General features: G+C 41.5%; 1 protein-coding gene and 1 pseudogene across 1 annotated transcript; one reads left to right on the forward strand and one right to left on the reverse strand.

Annotated features, from left to right (window-relative positions):
• Positions 1-7,041: 7,041 nt before the first annotated feature.
• Positions 7,042-7,968, forward strand: LOC112123000 (olfactory receptor 1019-like). The gene has a single exon (XM_024221709.2). It carries the CDS (start codon positions 7,042-7,044, stop codon positions 7,966-7,968), a length of 927 nt encoding a protein of 308 aa, XP_024077477.2.
• Positions 7,969-17,051: 9,083 nt separating this feature from the next.
• Positions 17,052-17,628, reverse strand: part of LOC113406645 — a 976-nt pseudogene continuing 399 nt past the window's right edge.

Below are 17,628 nucleotides of genomic sequence, written 5' to 3' on the forward strand. Positions count from 1 at the left end.
TCTGGATCTCAGTAGGTGATGATCACTACCGATATTGAATGATGGCACTACAGAAATATCCTGCATGATGCGTCGTCTATCGATCAGAAAGTAATCAATTTCAAGGAATGGTCTTCGAAAATTGTCTCATGCTATTGGAAGTCATTGTGTATTGAGGTGCTTTACCTCCGATTGAACCGAAACAACACCCTCAAAATCATCCAGATCTATGCTCCCACAAGTGCATGCGAAGATGATGATGTGACTCAAGCAGTGTCTCGCCCCATTAGATAGTACAACAGTCCATCAAGCTTCCATACACAGGCTAGAAATCCCTTTAGCTTAGCACCAGTACTTCCCCAAGTCCAGTCTTCGTTCCTCAGGTGTTTCCAAGTGTTCTCTTGTGTGGGGAGTGGGCTGCTGTGTCACTTCCCCACTTTATAGTTTATTCCATATGGAAGAAATCCCTTGGTTTCAAGCCAATTTCCCAGCCCAGTTTATGGAAAAACACAGGTACCAAAATGAAGTTCAGTATCATATGATCTGGTCACAAGCCCTTGCCTGCTGCCAATGAGTCATGGCAACCATTGTCCATAGGCTGACTGAAGCATTCACAGGTGAGGATAAGCTCTTCCATGGTCCATTGTCTTTGTTGCTGGTCCATTAGCACAGTTGTATCTGAAAGGCTAGTAGTGGGTGTTTCCAACTTCACAACATCTTTCAGTAACACACATATAGCAAAACTTCATAACTTCACATACAATGACAGCACATACAATCCAATGGGTTATTAATGTTCAACAGATCAAGACTTTTAGAATGATACTTCACAAGGCATCTTTTGTACAAAGCATATCATAATTATATGACAATGGTGAATGTGGGGGTGCCAGGGTGTTGCTTTGGGGCACAAAGTGTCACAGCCCCCCTAAACCTGAGGGGAGAAAGGATTTATACAGGGGTGTCCCAACTCTTGGAAATGTGGCCAAACCACTGACCTGTGTAATATTCTGATGTAGCCCTCCCTCAGTCTCTACTGTTGAAGCTGCTCCACTGTCAATGAAGCAGGAAAACTAGACTAGACTCCAGGTCTCCCACCTCAGAGATGAAGGCCCAAGCTATCCAGTTTTTTTCTGGCTCAATGACTCTTCAATTATTTAGCGCACAGTGGAACAGCTTCAACAGGAGAGCTTTCCATTGGAATATCCCATATCTCAGTGGTTAGCACACTGTCCTGAAAGGTGTGAGAGACCCTGGCTCAGATCTTTGTTTTTCCTTTTAGGGAGAGCAGGGAGTTGAACCTTGTTATGATAACTGGGGCTAAAAATTTACCCTAACTTTGAACATAACTGTAAAAATTATCACTGTTAATTATCAATTATCAAAATGTCTTGCGTCTGATGAAGTGGGCATTCACCCACGAAAGCTTATGCTCCAATACTTCTGTTAGTCTTAAAGGTGCCACAGGATCCTCTGTTGCTTTTTGTAAAAATTATGTGAAAGTTCATAAGATGTCACAATAACCTATAATAACAAACTTTGATGGGAGAAGGTTTAAAAGGGAGACAGAAAGACTGAATTGGTCTAAACAAAAAGCTCTTGTTGATCTAATTCACGGACTGCTGAAATCATGCTTGCTAAAAACAAGAGATGTGGAGCCATAAATTAGTGAACCAGAATTGGTGTGTTGGATATTAGGCCTAACTGGTGGACAAAATAATAAGGGGATGGGCTATTCCAACCATTGCTCCCCTTTCTGAGTCCTTAAAGAAAGAAGGGGGGGAAGGAAGAACGGACGGAGGCTACTGGAGCAAATTTCATCATCATAACTGCCACCCCTACCATCTTCTGGGACCTTGGGCTTCCTTTGTCCTCATCCTGAGAGATGTCTGGACCAGACCAGGCCAGAGAAAGGGACACAGATGAGTCCAACACCTCAACCAGCTCCAGCTGAATCCCACAGTCTGGCTGCAATTAAAGGATGTTAACAGAGTAGCAATAACAATATCTCCAGCTCATCTCAACCAACTTCTTTTCTTTTACCGAAAAGAACAGTTATTACCATCTTCAATACCGTCTGCGAGACTGTCAAACAAGACGTGTTTTTTTTTTCTTCTATAAACTCTCTTCAGCTAAAGGGAAAGGGAACAAATGATGTTGTTAAAATGAAAGCTTTATTTAATACTTTATACTGAGCATGCCTATTGGATCAGGTCCTGCACACTAAATAGGTCTTTGCCTGCCTATCTTATGCCAGTTCACCTATCATACTGGGGCTTATGTGGGAGTTAGGTGTCTGGACTCCTAGAGTGAGCCAGGACTGCCCATACCCAGTGGCAGAAACAGAGGTGCCTAGGGAAATTTGACCCTGAAAACATAAGCACCAAGTTTTTGGCCGGAGTTTTGTGGGTTGCAGTGAAGGCTAAAACAGGGATTTAGGTGACTGAGTCACGTTGTGAGTCACTTAAGCACCTGTATGCTTAACTGTAGATCTTCATGTTTGGAAATTTTAGCCTAAGGAAATTTCCCCAGATAGCAAAAAGAATGTAGCCACCATCTGTTGGCACAGATATAGATCTGCTAACAGAGAAATAAACATCTAGTGAAAGAAACATATATTCTTTATTATATACATGTAAAAGTCCCAAATGAGGTCAGGAGTCCATTCTCCTAGTCATTGTATATACATATTTTATATACTCCAAAAACCTTCTAATCTAAGATTTATCAAAGATGCTTAGGGCAGTTAAGTGCCCAACTGCTATTGAAAATAAATTAGATTTTGTAGATGCATAAATTTTGGGGTCAGAAGGAATCATTAAAATCATCTACTTCTGACCACCTGCATAGCACAGGCTAGAGATTTTCACCAAGAAATTCCTTCACTGAGCTTGTTACTTGTGGTTAAGATAGAGCATATAACTGTAGAAAAAGCTGAGTGCTTAACTCCCTTAGGGTCCTTTAAAAATACCAGTCTTAATAAATAAGAAAGAACGGAAAGATGATTGTCTCCATTTTAAAGATGGGTAAACCAAGGCACAGAAAACCAGATTTGTAAAGGTATTTGGGTACTTGGAGGGATTTTCAATAGCATCCGGGTGTCTAAAACTCATTGGTTCCAATGGGTGTTTGGCACCTAGTTACTTTTGAAATCCCACTAGGTGCCTAAATACCTTTACAAATCTGCCTGAGTGACTTGTTCAAAGACACAAAGAGGATCTGCTTCAGATGGATAGAATTTGAGCTAAGGTTTTCTGACCTCCACTCCACTGCTTTAACCACAACCCAGGTGTGTTCCTTTTCAGGTTCAAAGCACTGGAAGATATGCTATAGACTTCAGTGAAAGGATAGCTCAAGGCCTTGATGGTGAAATACCATTAACTTTTTAACAATGCCCACTGGGAAACCTTAGAAAGTTACATGATCAAGGTTGTTGACATTTAAAATTAGATAGGAGAAAGCACATGAGGATTCTGTAGGAAACAGTCCTTCTACTGAGTCAAGAGAATGGGCAAGACACTCAAGGGAGTCTTAACCCATCACTTACGTCTGTGGGTCTATAATTTATAAATGCTCCTTGAATCAACTCTTTGCAGATTAAGCAGAACAACTATCCTGCAGCAATCTGTGTCATCAGAAAGGTGAGGAGACCAATTAGAACATCTCCAAGGCTTGGGAGAAAGGACAACCAGCAGAAGGTTTTCAGAAACTGAATTTTTCAAGGTCTGTTTTCTTTGGGAGATCTGCTGCCTCATGGAAAGCACATGGTGACTGGAGCATGTAGGTAAGTGTATGTCAGAAAGAAACAATTTGTTTAATATCGGAATACGTGACCCCCTGCATGAAAACACCAAGGTGCAGAACAGTGTCTATCCTTTCTCTGTGAAAAATACAGACCGTAGTTAACATTTCATTTATAGTTTCATTGACAAAAAAAGTACAGCGAGGGATGAAAAATGATAGATTTGAAGAAGAAGTAGAAGTGCAGTTCATAATTTTGCAGAGACTATGTATTTAAGACCCCAGTCATGCAAAGACATATAGGTGTTTTGCTTTCAAACTCTGGCAAATCTGTTTGATTTTCCCATATATCTGAACATATTTAAAATATTTTATGAATTAATTAGCGCTTATCAAAAAAATAGAAAACATTGTGAGGAAATGCATAATTTGAAAGATTTTTGTTAATTCATTTCTTTGTCTTTATGGTGTGATTTTCCATTTTTTACATTTTCAGTGAAATTAAAAATATTCTGTGAATGTGAAAGGATTTTAAAAACATTTTTAAAAGAACAAAGAAGAAATAAATCTCTTTCTTAAAAGTAAGATGGAAAAAATTTTCACACAGGAAGGGATTAAAATTGTTCCACTTTCATATGAAAAATATTTTTAAAAATTTGAATTTCAAAGATAAAACAAGTTTTGCTTTAGAATTTCAATTAATGTTTAGATTTATTTCTGTGAGGTGTGAAATGGTAAATCCCCATTGTACAGATGGCAAAGTGAGGTACCAATGCTGAGAAATTTTCAAAGGGGACTAAAGGAATCATAGAAGATTAGGGTTGGAAGAGACCTCAGAAGGTCATCTAGTTGAACCCGCTGCTCAAAGCAGGACCAACACCAACTAAATCATCCCAGCCAGGGTTTTGTCAAGACAGGCCTTAAAAAGCTCTAAGGATGGAGATTCTGCCACCTCCCTAGGTAACCCATTCCAGTGCTTCACCACCCTCCTAGTGAAATAGTGTTTCCTAATATCCAACCTGACCTCTCCTACTGTAGCTTGAGACCATTGTTCCTTGTTTCGTCATCTGCCACCACTGAGAACAGCTGAGCTCCATCCACTTTGGAACCCCCATTCAGGTAGTTGAAGGCTGATATTAAATCCCCCCTCACTCTTCTCTTCTGCAGACTAAACAAGCCCAGTTTCCTCAGCCTCTCCTTGTAAGTTATATGTCCCAGCCCCCTAATCATTTTTGTTGCCCTCTGGTGGACTCTCTCCAATTTGTCCACATCCTTTCTGAAGTGGGGGGCCCAAAACTGGATGCAATGCTCCAGACGTGACCACACCTGTGCTGAATAGAGGAGAATAATTACTTCCCTCAATCTGCTGGCAATGCTCCTACTAATGCAGCCCAATATGCCATTAGCCTTCTTGGCAACAAGGGCACACTGCTGACTCATCCAGCTTCTCATCCACTATAATCCTCAGGTCTTTTTCTGCAGAACTGCTGCTTAGCCAGTTGGTCCCCAGCCTGTAGCTGTGCATGGGATTCTTCCGTTCTAAGTGCAGGACTCTGCACTTGTCCTTGTTGAACCTCATCAGATTTCTTTTGGCCCAATCCTCCAATTTGTCTAGGTCACTCTGGACCCTATCCGTACCCTCCAGCGTATCTATCTCTCCCCCCAGCTTAGTGTCATCTGCGAACTTGCTGAGGGTTCAATCCATCCCATCAACCACATAGTTAATAAAGATGTTGAACAAAACTGGCCCCAGGACCAACCCCTGGGGCACTCCACTTAATACCGGCTGCCAACTAGATATCAAGCCATTCATCACTACCCATTGGGCCCGACAATCTAGCCAGCTTTCTTTCCACCTCACAGTCCATTCATCCAATCCATTCTTTTTTAATTTGCTGACAAGAATATAGTGGGAGACCGTGTCGAAAGCTTTGCTAAAGTCAAGATATATCACATCGACTGCTTTCCCCATATCCACAGAACCAGTTATCTCATCATAGAAGGCAATCAGGTTGGTCAGGCATGACTTGCTCTTGGTGAATCCATGTTGACTGTTCCTGATCACCTTCCTCTCCTCCAAGTGCTTCAAAATGGTTTCAGTTAGGATCTGGTCCATGATTTTTCCAGGGACTGAGGTGAGGCTGTAGTTTCCTGGGTTCTCTTTCTTTCCTTTTTTAAAGATGGGCATGATATTTGCCTTTTTCCAATTGTCTAGGACCTCCCCTGATCACCACAAGTTTTCAAAGATAATGGGCAATGGCTGTGCAATCACATCAGCCAATTCCCTCAGCACTGTCAGATGCATTAGATCTGGACCCATGAACTTGTACATGTCCACCTTTTCTAAATAGTCCTTAACCTGTTCTTTCACCACCGAGGGCTGCTCACCTCCTCTCCATCCTGTGTTGCCCAGGACAACAGTGTGGGAGCTGACCTTGTCTGTGAAGACCAAGGCAAAAAAAGCACTGAGTACTTCAGCTTTTTCCAAATCATCTGTCACATTGTTCCTGCACCCTCAGTGAGGCTTCTTTAAAATACAGCCAGCTTTCCTGGACTCCTTTCCCACTCATATTAGCCTCCTAGGGGATCCTGCCCAACAGTTCCCTAAGGGAGTCAAAGTCTGCTTTTCTGAAGTCCAGGGTCCATATTTTGCTACTCTCTTTTCTTCCTTTTGTGAGGATCCCGAACTCAACCATCTCAGGGTCACTGCTGCCCAGGTTGCCCAGGGAATAAGGAATTAATCCATCCATACTGAGGAAAACGCTTAAACATTTGTTTAACTTTAAGCATGCACTTTCTCTCCTGAATCAAGATGGATTCCAGAATGTGCTTGTAGAGTTTTTTGGGCAGAAAAATTTCCACCAGCCCTGATAAGAAGTTATCATTTTAACAGGAGCTTTAAACTTTTATTTTAAAAGAATCTGTCATTAAGATGGAAAAAAATCAAAACAGAGAATATGAACTTTGGGTAGCTGCTGAATTTCCATGATGGATTGATGTAAATTAGGACTGTGCAGCCAGAATAAATATTGAACATCAAGTGTTATTATTTATGTTGTTACATGGGAATATATCTAGAAGTAATAATGATAATAATAATAATAAACGTAAGTGCTTAAGGCTTAATTATGTTCCAAAGAGCTTGATAGACAGAAATGCTCCCTGAACTACAGAATGTGGTCCGAAAAGGAAGAGATGGTGGAACATATGTTTTGCATACATATACCTTCTCTCCGTTCCACCGTCTTGTATTATCCGCATGTTGTTTTCAACTGAGTATATACACCTTATTTGTCCCTGCATGCAGGTAAAGTGACAAACATGAACAATCAAAGCACAGTGACAGAATTCAGACTCCTGGGCCTCTCGAGCTTCCCAGAAATGCAGCCGTTACTCTTCATGAGCTTCCTGATTATCTACCTGCTGACTTTGGCTGGCAACCTCTCCATTTGCTTGGCTATCTGGGTGGATACCACTCTCCACACTCCTATGTACTTTTTTCTGATCAACTTGTCTCTCTTAGACATCTCATACTCTTCTGTCACTCTCCCCAATATGCTAGTGATGTTGTTTGCCAAGATTAAATCTCTTTCCTTCTCCAGTTGCATGGCCCAGCTGTACTTTCTCATCTCCTTTGCTGGATCTGAATCTTTGCTTCTTGCCCTGATGGCTTATGACCGCTACATGGCAATATGCCAGCCTTTGCACTACACAACCATCATGAACCACAGGACTTGTATGTGCTCTGCCATTGCTATATGGATAGGTGGTTTTGTCTACTCAATGTTACATACGTTCTTCATAGCCAGGCTACCTTTCTGTGGTCCCAATGAAATCAATCACTTCTTCTGTGAGATCCCTCCTTTGATCAAATTGGCCTGCATGGACACCTATTTTAATGAGGTGCTGGTTTTTCTGCTCAGTGGAGCAGTAGGTGGAAGTTGCTTCCTGTTGATTTCCACATCATACGCTTACATACTATCCACCATCATGAAAATCCACTCATCCCAGGGCAGACGCAAAGCCTTCTCAACTTGTGCTTCCCACCTCCTCACCGTCCTGCTGTTCTATGGCCCGGGTTTCTTCACCTACCTCTGCCCCTCCTCCAGCTACTCCATGGATATTGGGAAAGTGGTCTCTGTGTTTTACACCGTGGTCACACCCATGCTAAACCCAATGATTTACAGCCTCAGGAACAAGGATGTGCAAGCTGCCTTCAAGAAAGCCATGGGAAGGAGTAGGAAATAGCCATGAAGAGGGAGCCAGTTCTTTCTTTGAATGCAACAACATGTTGCCAAAAAAAGGGCTCCCTAAATAATTTGGCAGCTGATTGAGCACCAGGATTCACAGTAGGAATGGAGAGAACTTGACTTTTTCTTCAGTTACCTCAGCCCCAAGTCTGGTGCATTCCCATTTAGTATAGATACCAACCAAAGACATTCCCATCCATTATGGCAGTGTACCTGTCCATTCCCACTCGCCAAAGACATTGATTTATTACAATAATCCCACTCACCCAATCTAAGGGCTTAAAATATTCCCAGCCACCACATCCACAAGAGATGCACCATTCCATCCATGACTCTGATCTTGTGAGATCATTCTAGACTCATGAACCATTGCTGTGAAAGTTTAGTAGCATATATCTCATGTACTTTGTACTGAAAACACCCTGGGAACTTTATGATTGTTAAATTATTTCAGTAATTAATTAATTAATTTTGTTTGGTCTGAGCATGTGCATTGCTGACTTACTCTGTGGGGCCAGACACCTAAGCCCCAGTCTGATTTATGAACTGGGGGAAGATAGGATTGTTAGAGGGCTTTCCCTTCACCCCTCCTCTGAGATTGGCTTAAAATCGTGAGTTGTTATCTATCTATCTATCTAGATATTGTCAGTATCAGAAACAACATATGAAATGCATGTGGCAATTGGGCCATGTAACCTCCTATGTGTGCAGTCTCCCTCGGATAGCCAATGAAATTGTTGCATGCAAATTAGCCATAGTGTAAGGGTGGTGGTTGGTTGAGTTAGCGCTGAAATCCCAGTGTTCTAGAACTCTGGGCATGGCATAGATACATGCCTTATGGTAGCTGTACATCAGATAGGTGTAATTTGCAAAGTCAAAATGGCTGAGAACTTAAAAAATGGATGATAACAGACCACAAATCCCACTGGTGATTGAACCTTGTGGTATTCTGAACAAAATGAGACCTGTGATATGTTTTTACAATCCTGGAATCTAATTATATACATAATTATGGAGTTCTTTGTAAATGCCTTCCATTTCTTTCTTTCTTTCTTTCTTTCTTTCTTTCTTTCTTTCTTTCTTATGAAAAAGGAGTTTGACTTAACCCCCTGACCTCTGGAGTACATTTTACTATTTTGTTTAGTAATCCTTTTGAGTGTATTATTTTACACCCTACACCTCTAATTAAGGTCATAACCAGTGTCTCACTATATAGCTGATGTTGAATGTCCCCCTTGAAAATAGGTAGTAATAATAACAACAATAAAACCCCAACAAGTAACATCAAACAAAAACATGAAACACACAAAAAACCTCAAGCCTTTACCTTTTTATTGTTAAATTGCACTGACAACTGGCCTTAGTACTCAACATTTCAGGTAAAATTAACAGTAAAAGTTTCAAAAGCACTTATGACCAGAAAGGTATTTTGGCACCCAAAGATGCAGGCAGCTGCCTAGTGGGATTTTTCAAATCATTGAAGGTCCAGGTTGTTCAAGTGAGTTTGGCACCTAAATATTTTTTTAAAAATCTGGATCTAGATACCTAACTCCTATTGGGAGCTTGGTGCCTAGGCACTTTTGAAAATTTCCCTAGGTGCTTTCTGCATCTTCAGACACCTACATACTTTAAAACAGGCACTAAATTCCAAATCACTTTTTAAAATGGGACTTGGATGCTTTTGAAAATTTACCCTAGAAGCTTTAAAAGGTCTCCTTTTTAATGCTTATTTGTCTACCCTTTCCATCTCTCCTTCTAGCAGCCCAAAGAAACTACATTTAATTCAATGTAATGCAACTAATTAATGTAAATACAATTTTGAGATTGGCTTCTGTAATAGAGAACTAGCCACAGTGGTAACTGCTTTAGACAACTGTCTTACTACATGGTTTTCTAGAGGTGACAAGTACATAGGCTCATTTACCAATGGCAGAAAGACTCAGCAGCAAAAGCATCACACACATCATATTTACTGATGTACATAATATCTATTGTGAGCATTGTTGAGAGTAAAGAAAACATGAAAAATCAATAGTCAAAATATCATAGTACAATCCTTGAATTTGCAGATCACACCTATAATTGGGAAGTTCTATTCTTGTCCATCAGTTCTGATATCTATTAGACACCCAGAGAGGGAAAAAATGTACTCCGTGTAAGAGAATGTACTATGGAGGCAACAGTTGTGTTTCCATAATCACCATTGTGTTCCAATTTGCACTAATGGCACGGCTAAACTCTGTCTGTTAACCAGTTTAAATACTGTTTTTGACTTTAAAAAATGTTACATTGCTCTTCATAGGCTTATTGAATTTTCAATATTTTTTCAATATTTAATTATTTTTATATTAAAACATCCTTTAAATACAACTATTTTGAAACTCAATATATGCTGGTCAGAGCAATTGCTTTGGCTTGAATAAACTCACTAAGTTCAATTGTGGCATAATAATTAAGGTTAACAAACATAAAACTTGGGAAACTCAAAACCATTAAAAGGAAATACTCCCCCCTCCACACAAGTAATTAAACTGTGGAACTCATTGCCGCATTAAATGGTTCAGGCCAAGATCTTAACAAGATTCAAAAAAGGATTGGACAATTTGATGGATATCAAGAAAATCCAGGGTTAAGTGATAATCACATACATTTTGGAAGGGATATTAAATTTCATGCTTCAGCGCTTACACCAGTCTCTAATTATTAGAGATTCAAGATGATACCTAATGTAGGGAACTGATTATCCTTCAGCTGTCTATGGCTGGTCCTTACACCTGCCTCTGCTGCATTTGGTTCTATCCACAGTTGGAATCAGGATGCTGGATTAGATGCATAACTTGATAATTACTTGATAATTCGGATATGCATCCGAAGAAGTGGGTTGTAGCCCACGAAAGCTTATGCTCTAATAAATTTGTTAGTCTCTAAGGTGCCACAAGTACTCTTGTTCTTTTTGATAATTACTATGTCAATTTCTGTCAATTCCTATACTTCTATTGCATAATCAACAACAAAACAGCAAAATAATCTGCATTTAAAAGGAGATATGAATTACTCGCTTCTGTGAAAAGTCTGAGAATTAGGAGGAAGGACTATAAAACACTTCCTTGTTGGGTATTCTGCTGCCCTTTCACGCACTGGAGTTTGATAGCACAGCCACTAAGTAATAATGGTTAAGTGATCACAAAGGGGTTTTTAAACATGGGGGGGGGAGGCGCTACTGGGTCACAATATACCCCAGATAATTCCTGAGTGAGTAAACACAAAGCGTTACCCAGAACAGGTACTGAGCTGGATTTATTCTCCCAGACTAGCAATCTCTTTCTTTATTGAATGGGAGAGAGAAGATTGCTCTGTGATTTCAGTATGCTGTTATCTAGGGCTGATTGAAATTTTTCCATCAAAAACAGTTTTTCAGTGGAAAATTGGGTATTCACCCTCATAGGGGGCTAGAGCCCGGACCCAGTCATCTACACAGCAATGAAACAGCCCCACAGCCTGAGACCCATGAGCTTGCATCAGCTGGCACAGACCAGCCATGGGTGTCTAGTTGCTGTGTAGATATACCCTGAGAGTTCTGTCTGTTACAGCTTTCCCCCTATTCCATTTTGTTTCTTACAGCTGTCCCCTTACTCCATTTTGTTTTTGTTCTCCTCCTGTGGCCGCCCCTCCCTGGCTGTTAAGTTGTTTACCAGGGCCACTGCCCTTCTCAAAGGGAGGGCCCCTTAAGTTGTTTACCAAGAGCCATTGCCCTTCTCAAAGGGATGGCCACTTGTGCTACGTGCTAAGTGGGAATACTGCCCTGTTCAAAGGGTTGGTCCTGTTATCACCTTGTTAAACCTGGGCTCGGTGTAGGGTAGGCAATGTCCAGAGCTGCAAGACCTAATGTGTTTTTGAGATCCTGGGCATGAGTCATAGGCCTCATGTGCTTTTGAGTCCTGAGGTGGGAAGTCACGCCTATGGTCCAGGACTCTGCCCAGGCATGTCTCTATGCTCACCTCTATGCTCAAGGGGGGGAGGGATAGCTCAGTGGTTTGAGCATTGGCCTGCTAAACCCAGGGTTGTGAGTTCAATCCTTGAGGGGGCCACTTAGGGATCTGGGGCAAAATCAGTACTTGGTCCTGCTAATGAAGGCAGGGGGCTGAACTCGATGACCTTTCAAGGTCCCTTCCAGTTCTAGGAGATGGGATATCTCCATACCTGCAGTTTTTCCCTGTATCTCCTCCCCTGTGACAGAAGGAGCCTATCAGGATTACTGGTGGGGAAACTGCCTGAGATTGCCTTTAAGAACAGGCATTTTTGAAACAAATATCAGAAAGGTTCCTGCATTGCTACTTGGTCTGATCAGCCAGGGGTTCTGGGGGGTCCTTTCTCCGCTCTCATTTTATTTTTGAGCGTACCCCCTTTTTTAACCTCCCCCACGAAGAACGAATTGCTGCCTGAGAGACCTCCTGATTATCAAGACCATACCGAGCCCTCCTTGCTTCTTCTGATGTTGTTGCTGCTTCTGCCTTTGCTGCTGCCTTGGGGACTGGTAAGAATCCCTCTATGAAACTTTCTATACTTTTATTACTTTAGCTACTGGCTCTGTTTCCCCAGCACACAGACTCAAGCTAAACCTTGGTCTGTGTCTTAAAACCTCTCTTAAACTCCTTGGTCTGTATCTGTAATCTGTTTCTTGCTTTGCAGCACCTTTGCTGCTAGAAATAAGCCTGTGCCTTCCTGGACTGTATCCTGGGCTGCCAGCTTGCAGATACCCCGCTTGCAGCCACCACTAGTTAAATCCCCCTCCCCCCTTGGAGCTGTATCCTGGGCACACACCACTCTGCCCTCTGAAACTACCTCTAGTATAAGGTGCACCCATTAGGTTAGATTTTGTCCTTTAGTCTAGATAAGTTGTAATTTCATTTTGCATAGCTGTAGTTAAATTAGGTTTAGAAAATTGCTTGCATTGTACCCTGTAAGTTAGGCTTAAAGAATTGTTGCATCGTGTTTTGTTACTTGCTAATTTGTGTAGTTTTGGTTAAGTTAAATCATAGATAAGATTTTGCTGTGTTTTGTATAATTGTCTCTCTGCTGTTTAAACTTGCAGCCTGTCTGTTCTGTGTCTCCCTGAGTTTAAATCTCCCTCCACCACGTGCTCCTCTTCCCCCATCCCCCAACCTCACTTCTCTACCACTTTCTTTCTCTCTCTCTCTCTTCCTCTCTGCTGTTAAACTTACAGCCTGTCTGCTCTCTCTCTTTCTAGCATAAAACCCCATTGGTTACCCCTTTTCTCTCTAACACACCTCACATTTTACATTTACACCACTGGGACACATTTTTACCTAAAGTTGTTGGTTATTTAACCCATTTGACCCATACTGTTAGTTGGTTATATGCTGCTGTGACACACTCTTTACATAGAAATTGTTAGCTACCTCTTACATTTATACTTCAGTGTTAATTGGTTACCAACTGTATTGTACCCCACTGTCTTGTACCCCACTATTGAAACCCCCTATCCCATTTACTAGAAGAACCCCCCCATCATTGTCTATTGTAAACACCCTATACACCCCATCCCATTGTATTTCATTGTTAAATTCCCACCACTTCCTTTTTCCTTTAATAAAGAAATTAATTGTCACCCCACCCGTGTGGTAATTGCTCCCCAAGATCCCATATACCTGCTGGCAGGGACAAGTTCTAGCAGCATAGATACAACAATTTCTTAACATGGATTTTTATTCCTTGCACCTAGAGCTCAAGCTGATGAGATGAGTGCTTGTGTGTGTGTATGGGGGAGGGGGGGACGGGCAGGGGCAAGCAATCCACAAAGTCTTTGGTCCACTGATGTTCCACGATGGCTTGTTTGGTGTCTATGGACCTTCCTTTGTTGGAGAGGAGATGACACCTCTTGTGGTAAACTCCTATTTCACACTTGGTAATGCTCCTTTCTTGACAGTTTCAGGGCAAACACTTTTACAGTTACGGAGCAAACACTTAAATATTAAACACTGAGAACATGGATACAGACATTATAAGTGAGCTTAATGCAGGCAGCAACTCACATGTATTGCACATCTTTATAAATCTAATACCTATTTAACAATACTAATGCATGGGTGAACCTGACTCGTCTCCAGCTGGGCATTCATCTGTGTTCAGTGAGGCCTTGGCATGAGCTGACACCTGGTCTGCCGGTGTCAGTTTGCATCCTGCATCATTTTTCTCTTTAGAGCGATGGGTCTGAGCTTTCACACTCCCCTTCTTCCCCTTGTTACCCCAAAACCTATGGGTGTAAACCTGAGACTCGATTCTCCCACAATGAACTCAGTTCTGTAATTCTAATTCACTAAAGTTTAACTTAATTCAATATATTTCCTTCAAGATATGTATCAGAATTACAGAAACAGAACAAAACCAGTCTACATTCTCCTAACAAAGCCCAGATCTCTCTCTGTGTCTGTATGATACTCAGGGCTTGTCTACACTGTGGGGACTATAGCAGCATGTACGGTGACATAGCTATGCTGGCATAACCCTATAGCGTAGACTCAGCTTACCGCAATGGAAGAGATTTTCCACTATTGTAGGAACAACACCTCTCTGAGTGATGGTACCTATGTTGATAGCTAGGTTCTTCCATTGACTTAGCAACTGTCTCTCTCAAAGAGGTGAATTACCTGAATAGATGGGGGAAAAATCTCTTCCATTGATGTAGGAAGCATCTATACTATTATGCTGCAGTACCATAGCTGTTCCACTGGAGCAGTTGTACTGTGGAAATACACTAAGTCCCTTGATGGGTTTGGACCTAGGTGTCTCACCTGTCTAAATACTTGTGAAAATTTGTCCTTAAATGGTGGTAGAGTAAGTGTATCACAGTCTGGCCCTTTATGATTATGGTTATTATTATTGCTGTTTTTTACAATGCTATGCCTGTGACAAGCAGCAAACTTCTCCAGGTGCTGTGATCACTCAGCCATCAACATGTGGAGACCAACACTCAGCTAAATTGCATGAATCCTCTCTAAGCCACTCATGAGTTGTATAAAGAGAGGCACCAACAAATCACCCTAGCTCCCAGCCTTGCAACCCAGAAATATACCTCTTACACTGCTCAAGTCTGCCTTGGACAGTGCAAGCTCATTAATTAGTTCACCTTTCTGACAAAGGGTAGTGGACATGCACCAGTCCATGTGAACCTGAGCTGAGATTCCCCAAGCACTTCAACCAAAACCACACTGTTTTAGGTAAAATATAAAACAGATTTATTAACTACAGAAAGGTAGATTTTAAGTGATTGTAAGTAGCAGGCATAGAGATCAAAGTTGGTTACATAAGAAATAAAAAATAAAATTGCAGTCTAAATTCTACAGACTAAGCAAGATTTGAATCAAGCAGTTTTTCATCCTAATAGATGTTACAGGCAATCTTATTACACAAGCAGGATCCCCTTTCGAGCCGGGAACCAATCTTCCAAACGATCTTCCAGATGTTGAGATGTGGGAGGAGACAGGCCAAGTGATAATGCCACTGTCTCTCTTTTATACATTCTTCCAGCTGCTATAAAGATCCTTGCTGAGATGTGGGGGTCAGGCAGCCCCCATTGGGTACATGGCCTTTCTGAGGAGTCTCTTGGAGAGTTGATCCTTTGATAAGCCATCAACACATGTCTGGCTGGTCCTGATGTAAATCTGTCTTGTCAGATGCTCCTTTGTTGCCACTGAAAGGTGGGCTATGGGTATCTCTCAACCTCATAATGTATTTCAGTAACACACACACAGCAAAACTCCATAACTTCAGGTACAACTTCAGGTAACACACATAATTCAAAAGGATATTAATGTTCACCAGATCATGACTTCTCAAATGATACCTCACAAGGAATGAATTGTACAAAACACATCATAATCACATCACAGTGGTGAATATGGGGGTCCAGGGCACTACTTTGAGGTACAGAATGTCACAGGGCCCAATCGGGTAGGCAAGCTCGGAGCATGCCGGTGAGACCTGGCCCTGTAGCAATAGTGTAGTCAAGTGTAAACATTGGTAAATGGAGTTTACCCAGTTCTCATTTGGGGAATATGGACTTTAGTTAGGTTAGGTTATCCCTTCTTTATTTACCAAGTCACCACTGTGAGGTAGGTGGAGGAACACCTATCTTTCCCCATTTCTGAATCACTCTGTGTCTTAGGCATCCAGATGCCTGGCATGGGGCATCAATGTGTGTGCAAAAATGTAGGTGCTGAACAAGTTTAGGTGGAAGCTGAGCAGGGGGTTTGTGAATTCCAGTGTGGCTTGATTCTGGGATTTAGGTGCCTAAAGTGGCAGTGAGGTGCCTACGTCCTTTTGTGAATCTAGCCCACAGCATCTAGTATAAGAACTCTACTCTACAGATGGATCTAAAAGAGAATCCATGGACCAAAGATCTTACAATTTTATTAAGAAGAAATTTAATAGCTGAGTGAAACAAATGTAGGAGAACAGGACAGCAGTACTACAAGCATGTTTAATTTTCTATAGATGAACTGTGAGAAGAATTTCTCAATAGAAAAATAGGGCTCAGATTGCCAGGTGGTGTAACTTAGCATAGTTGAGTTGGACTCAGCGAATCATATCTCCAGTAGGTATAAATAGATATAACACAAATGGAGTCAAGAAACCTGATCCCTAGCTTTTCTATATCAGTGTAACTCCACTGAAGGCATGCCAGATGCCAGATCTACAGCTGGTTTTACTTGGCATGGCTCTACTGAAAGCAATGTGCCAGGTTGACACCTTGCATAAATCCATGTGGCCCAACTGGAGTCAATGGATCTTTCGCAAGCTACACCAGCTGAGGATCTTGCCCTGACAAACAGACATATCACGTATTACCAATACATTTATAGGTACTTCTATTTCACTGCTAATAGTCAGCATGTCTTATGACTGAGATTTTCAAAGGTGGTTAAGGGATTTGATTTCAATGTGTGTTAGGCACCTAGATGCTTTTGAAAATCCCATATGCCCCACATATCTTTAAAAATCTGACCTTATGGTAGTTTTAAAAATCTCACCCTCAGACACCAAGTTCACATTAATCTCTTCCTATTTGCAATTTCTGAGCACTCTCCACACACTACATTTCACTTCATTATTCTTCAGGCTGTAGATGATGGGGTTGAACATGGGAGTTAAGACACTGTACTGGATGGACACCACCTTTTCCAGAATGAGAGAGTAGCTAGAGTCAGTTCGTATGTAGCTTATAAGCCCGGTCCCATAGAACAAACCAACCACAATGAGATGGGAGATGCATGTGGAGAAAGATTTACATCTTCCCTCCTTGGAAGGTATCCTCAGGATGGTGGAGATGATGAACATGTAAGAGATCAGGGTTAACAGGAGGGAGAGCATCTCTAAAATCATAGTGAAGGCAAACAGCACCATTTCATTGATAAACATGTCAGTGCAAGAAAGTGGTCATAGAACCAGAAGCTCACAGCAGAAATGGTTAATTTCCTTTTGCCCACAGAAGTGTAAGTCGGTTACAAGGAGAGTGTTGACAAGGGAATTTAGCAAGCCAGCTATCCATGCGCCACCTGCCATCCACATACAGACCGGTTCACTCATTGTTTTCAAGTAATGCAGTGGCTCACATATGGCAGTGTATCTGTCATAAGCC

Source organism: Terrapene carolina, unplaced genomic scaffold (assembly GCF_002925995.2).
Source record: "Terrapene carolina triunguis isolate 2854851 unplaced genomic scaffold, T_m_triunguis-2.0 Scaffold114, whole genome shotgun sequence".
NCBI classification, from domain to species: Eukaryota; Metazoa; Chordata; order Testudines; family Emydidae; genus Terrapene; species Terrapene triunguis.

What these genes read in the sequence shown, in the direction of transcription:
- LOC112123000 (XM_024221709.2), top strand. Translation starts at nt 7,042, where the DNA reads ATGAACAATCAAAGCACAGTGACAGAATTCAGACTCCTGGGCCTCTCG.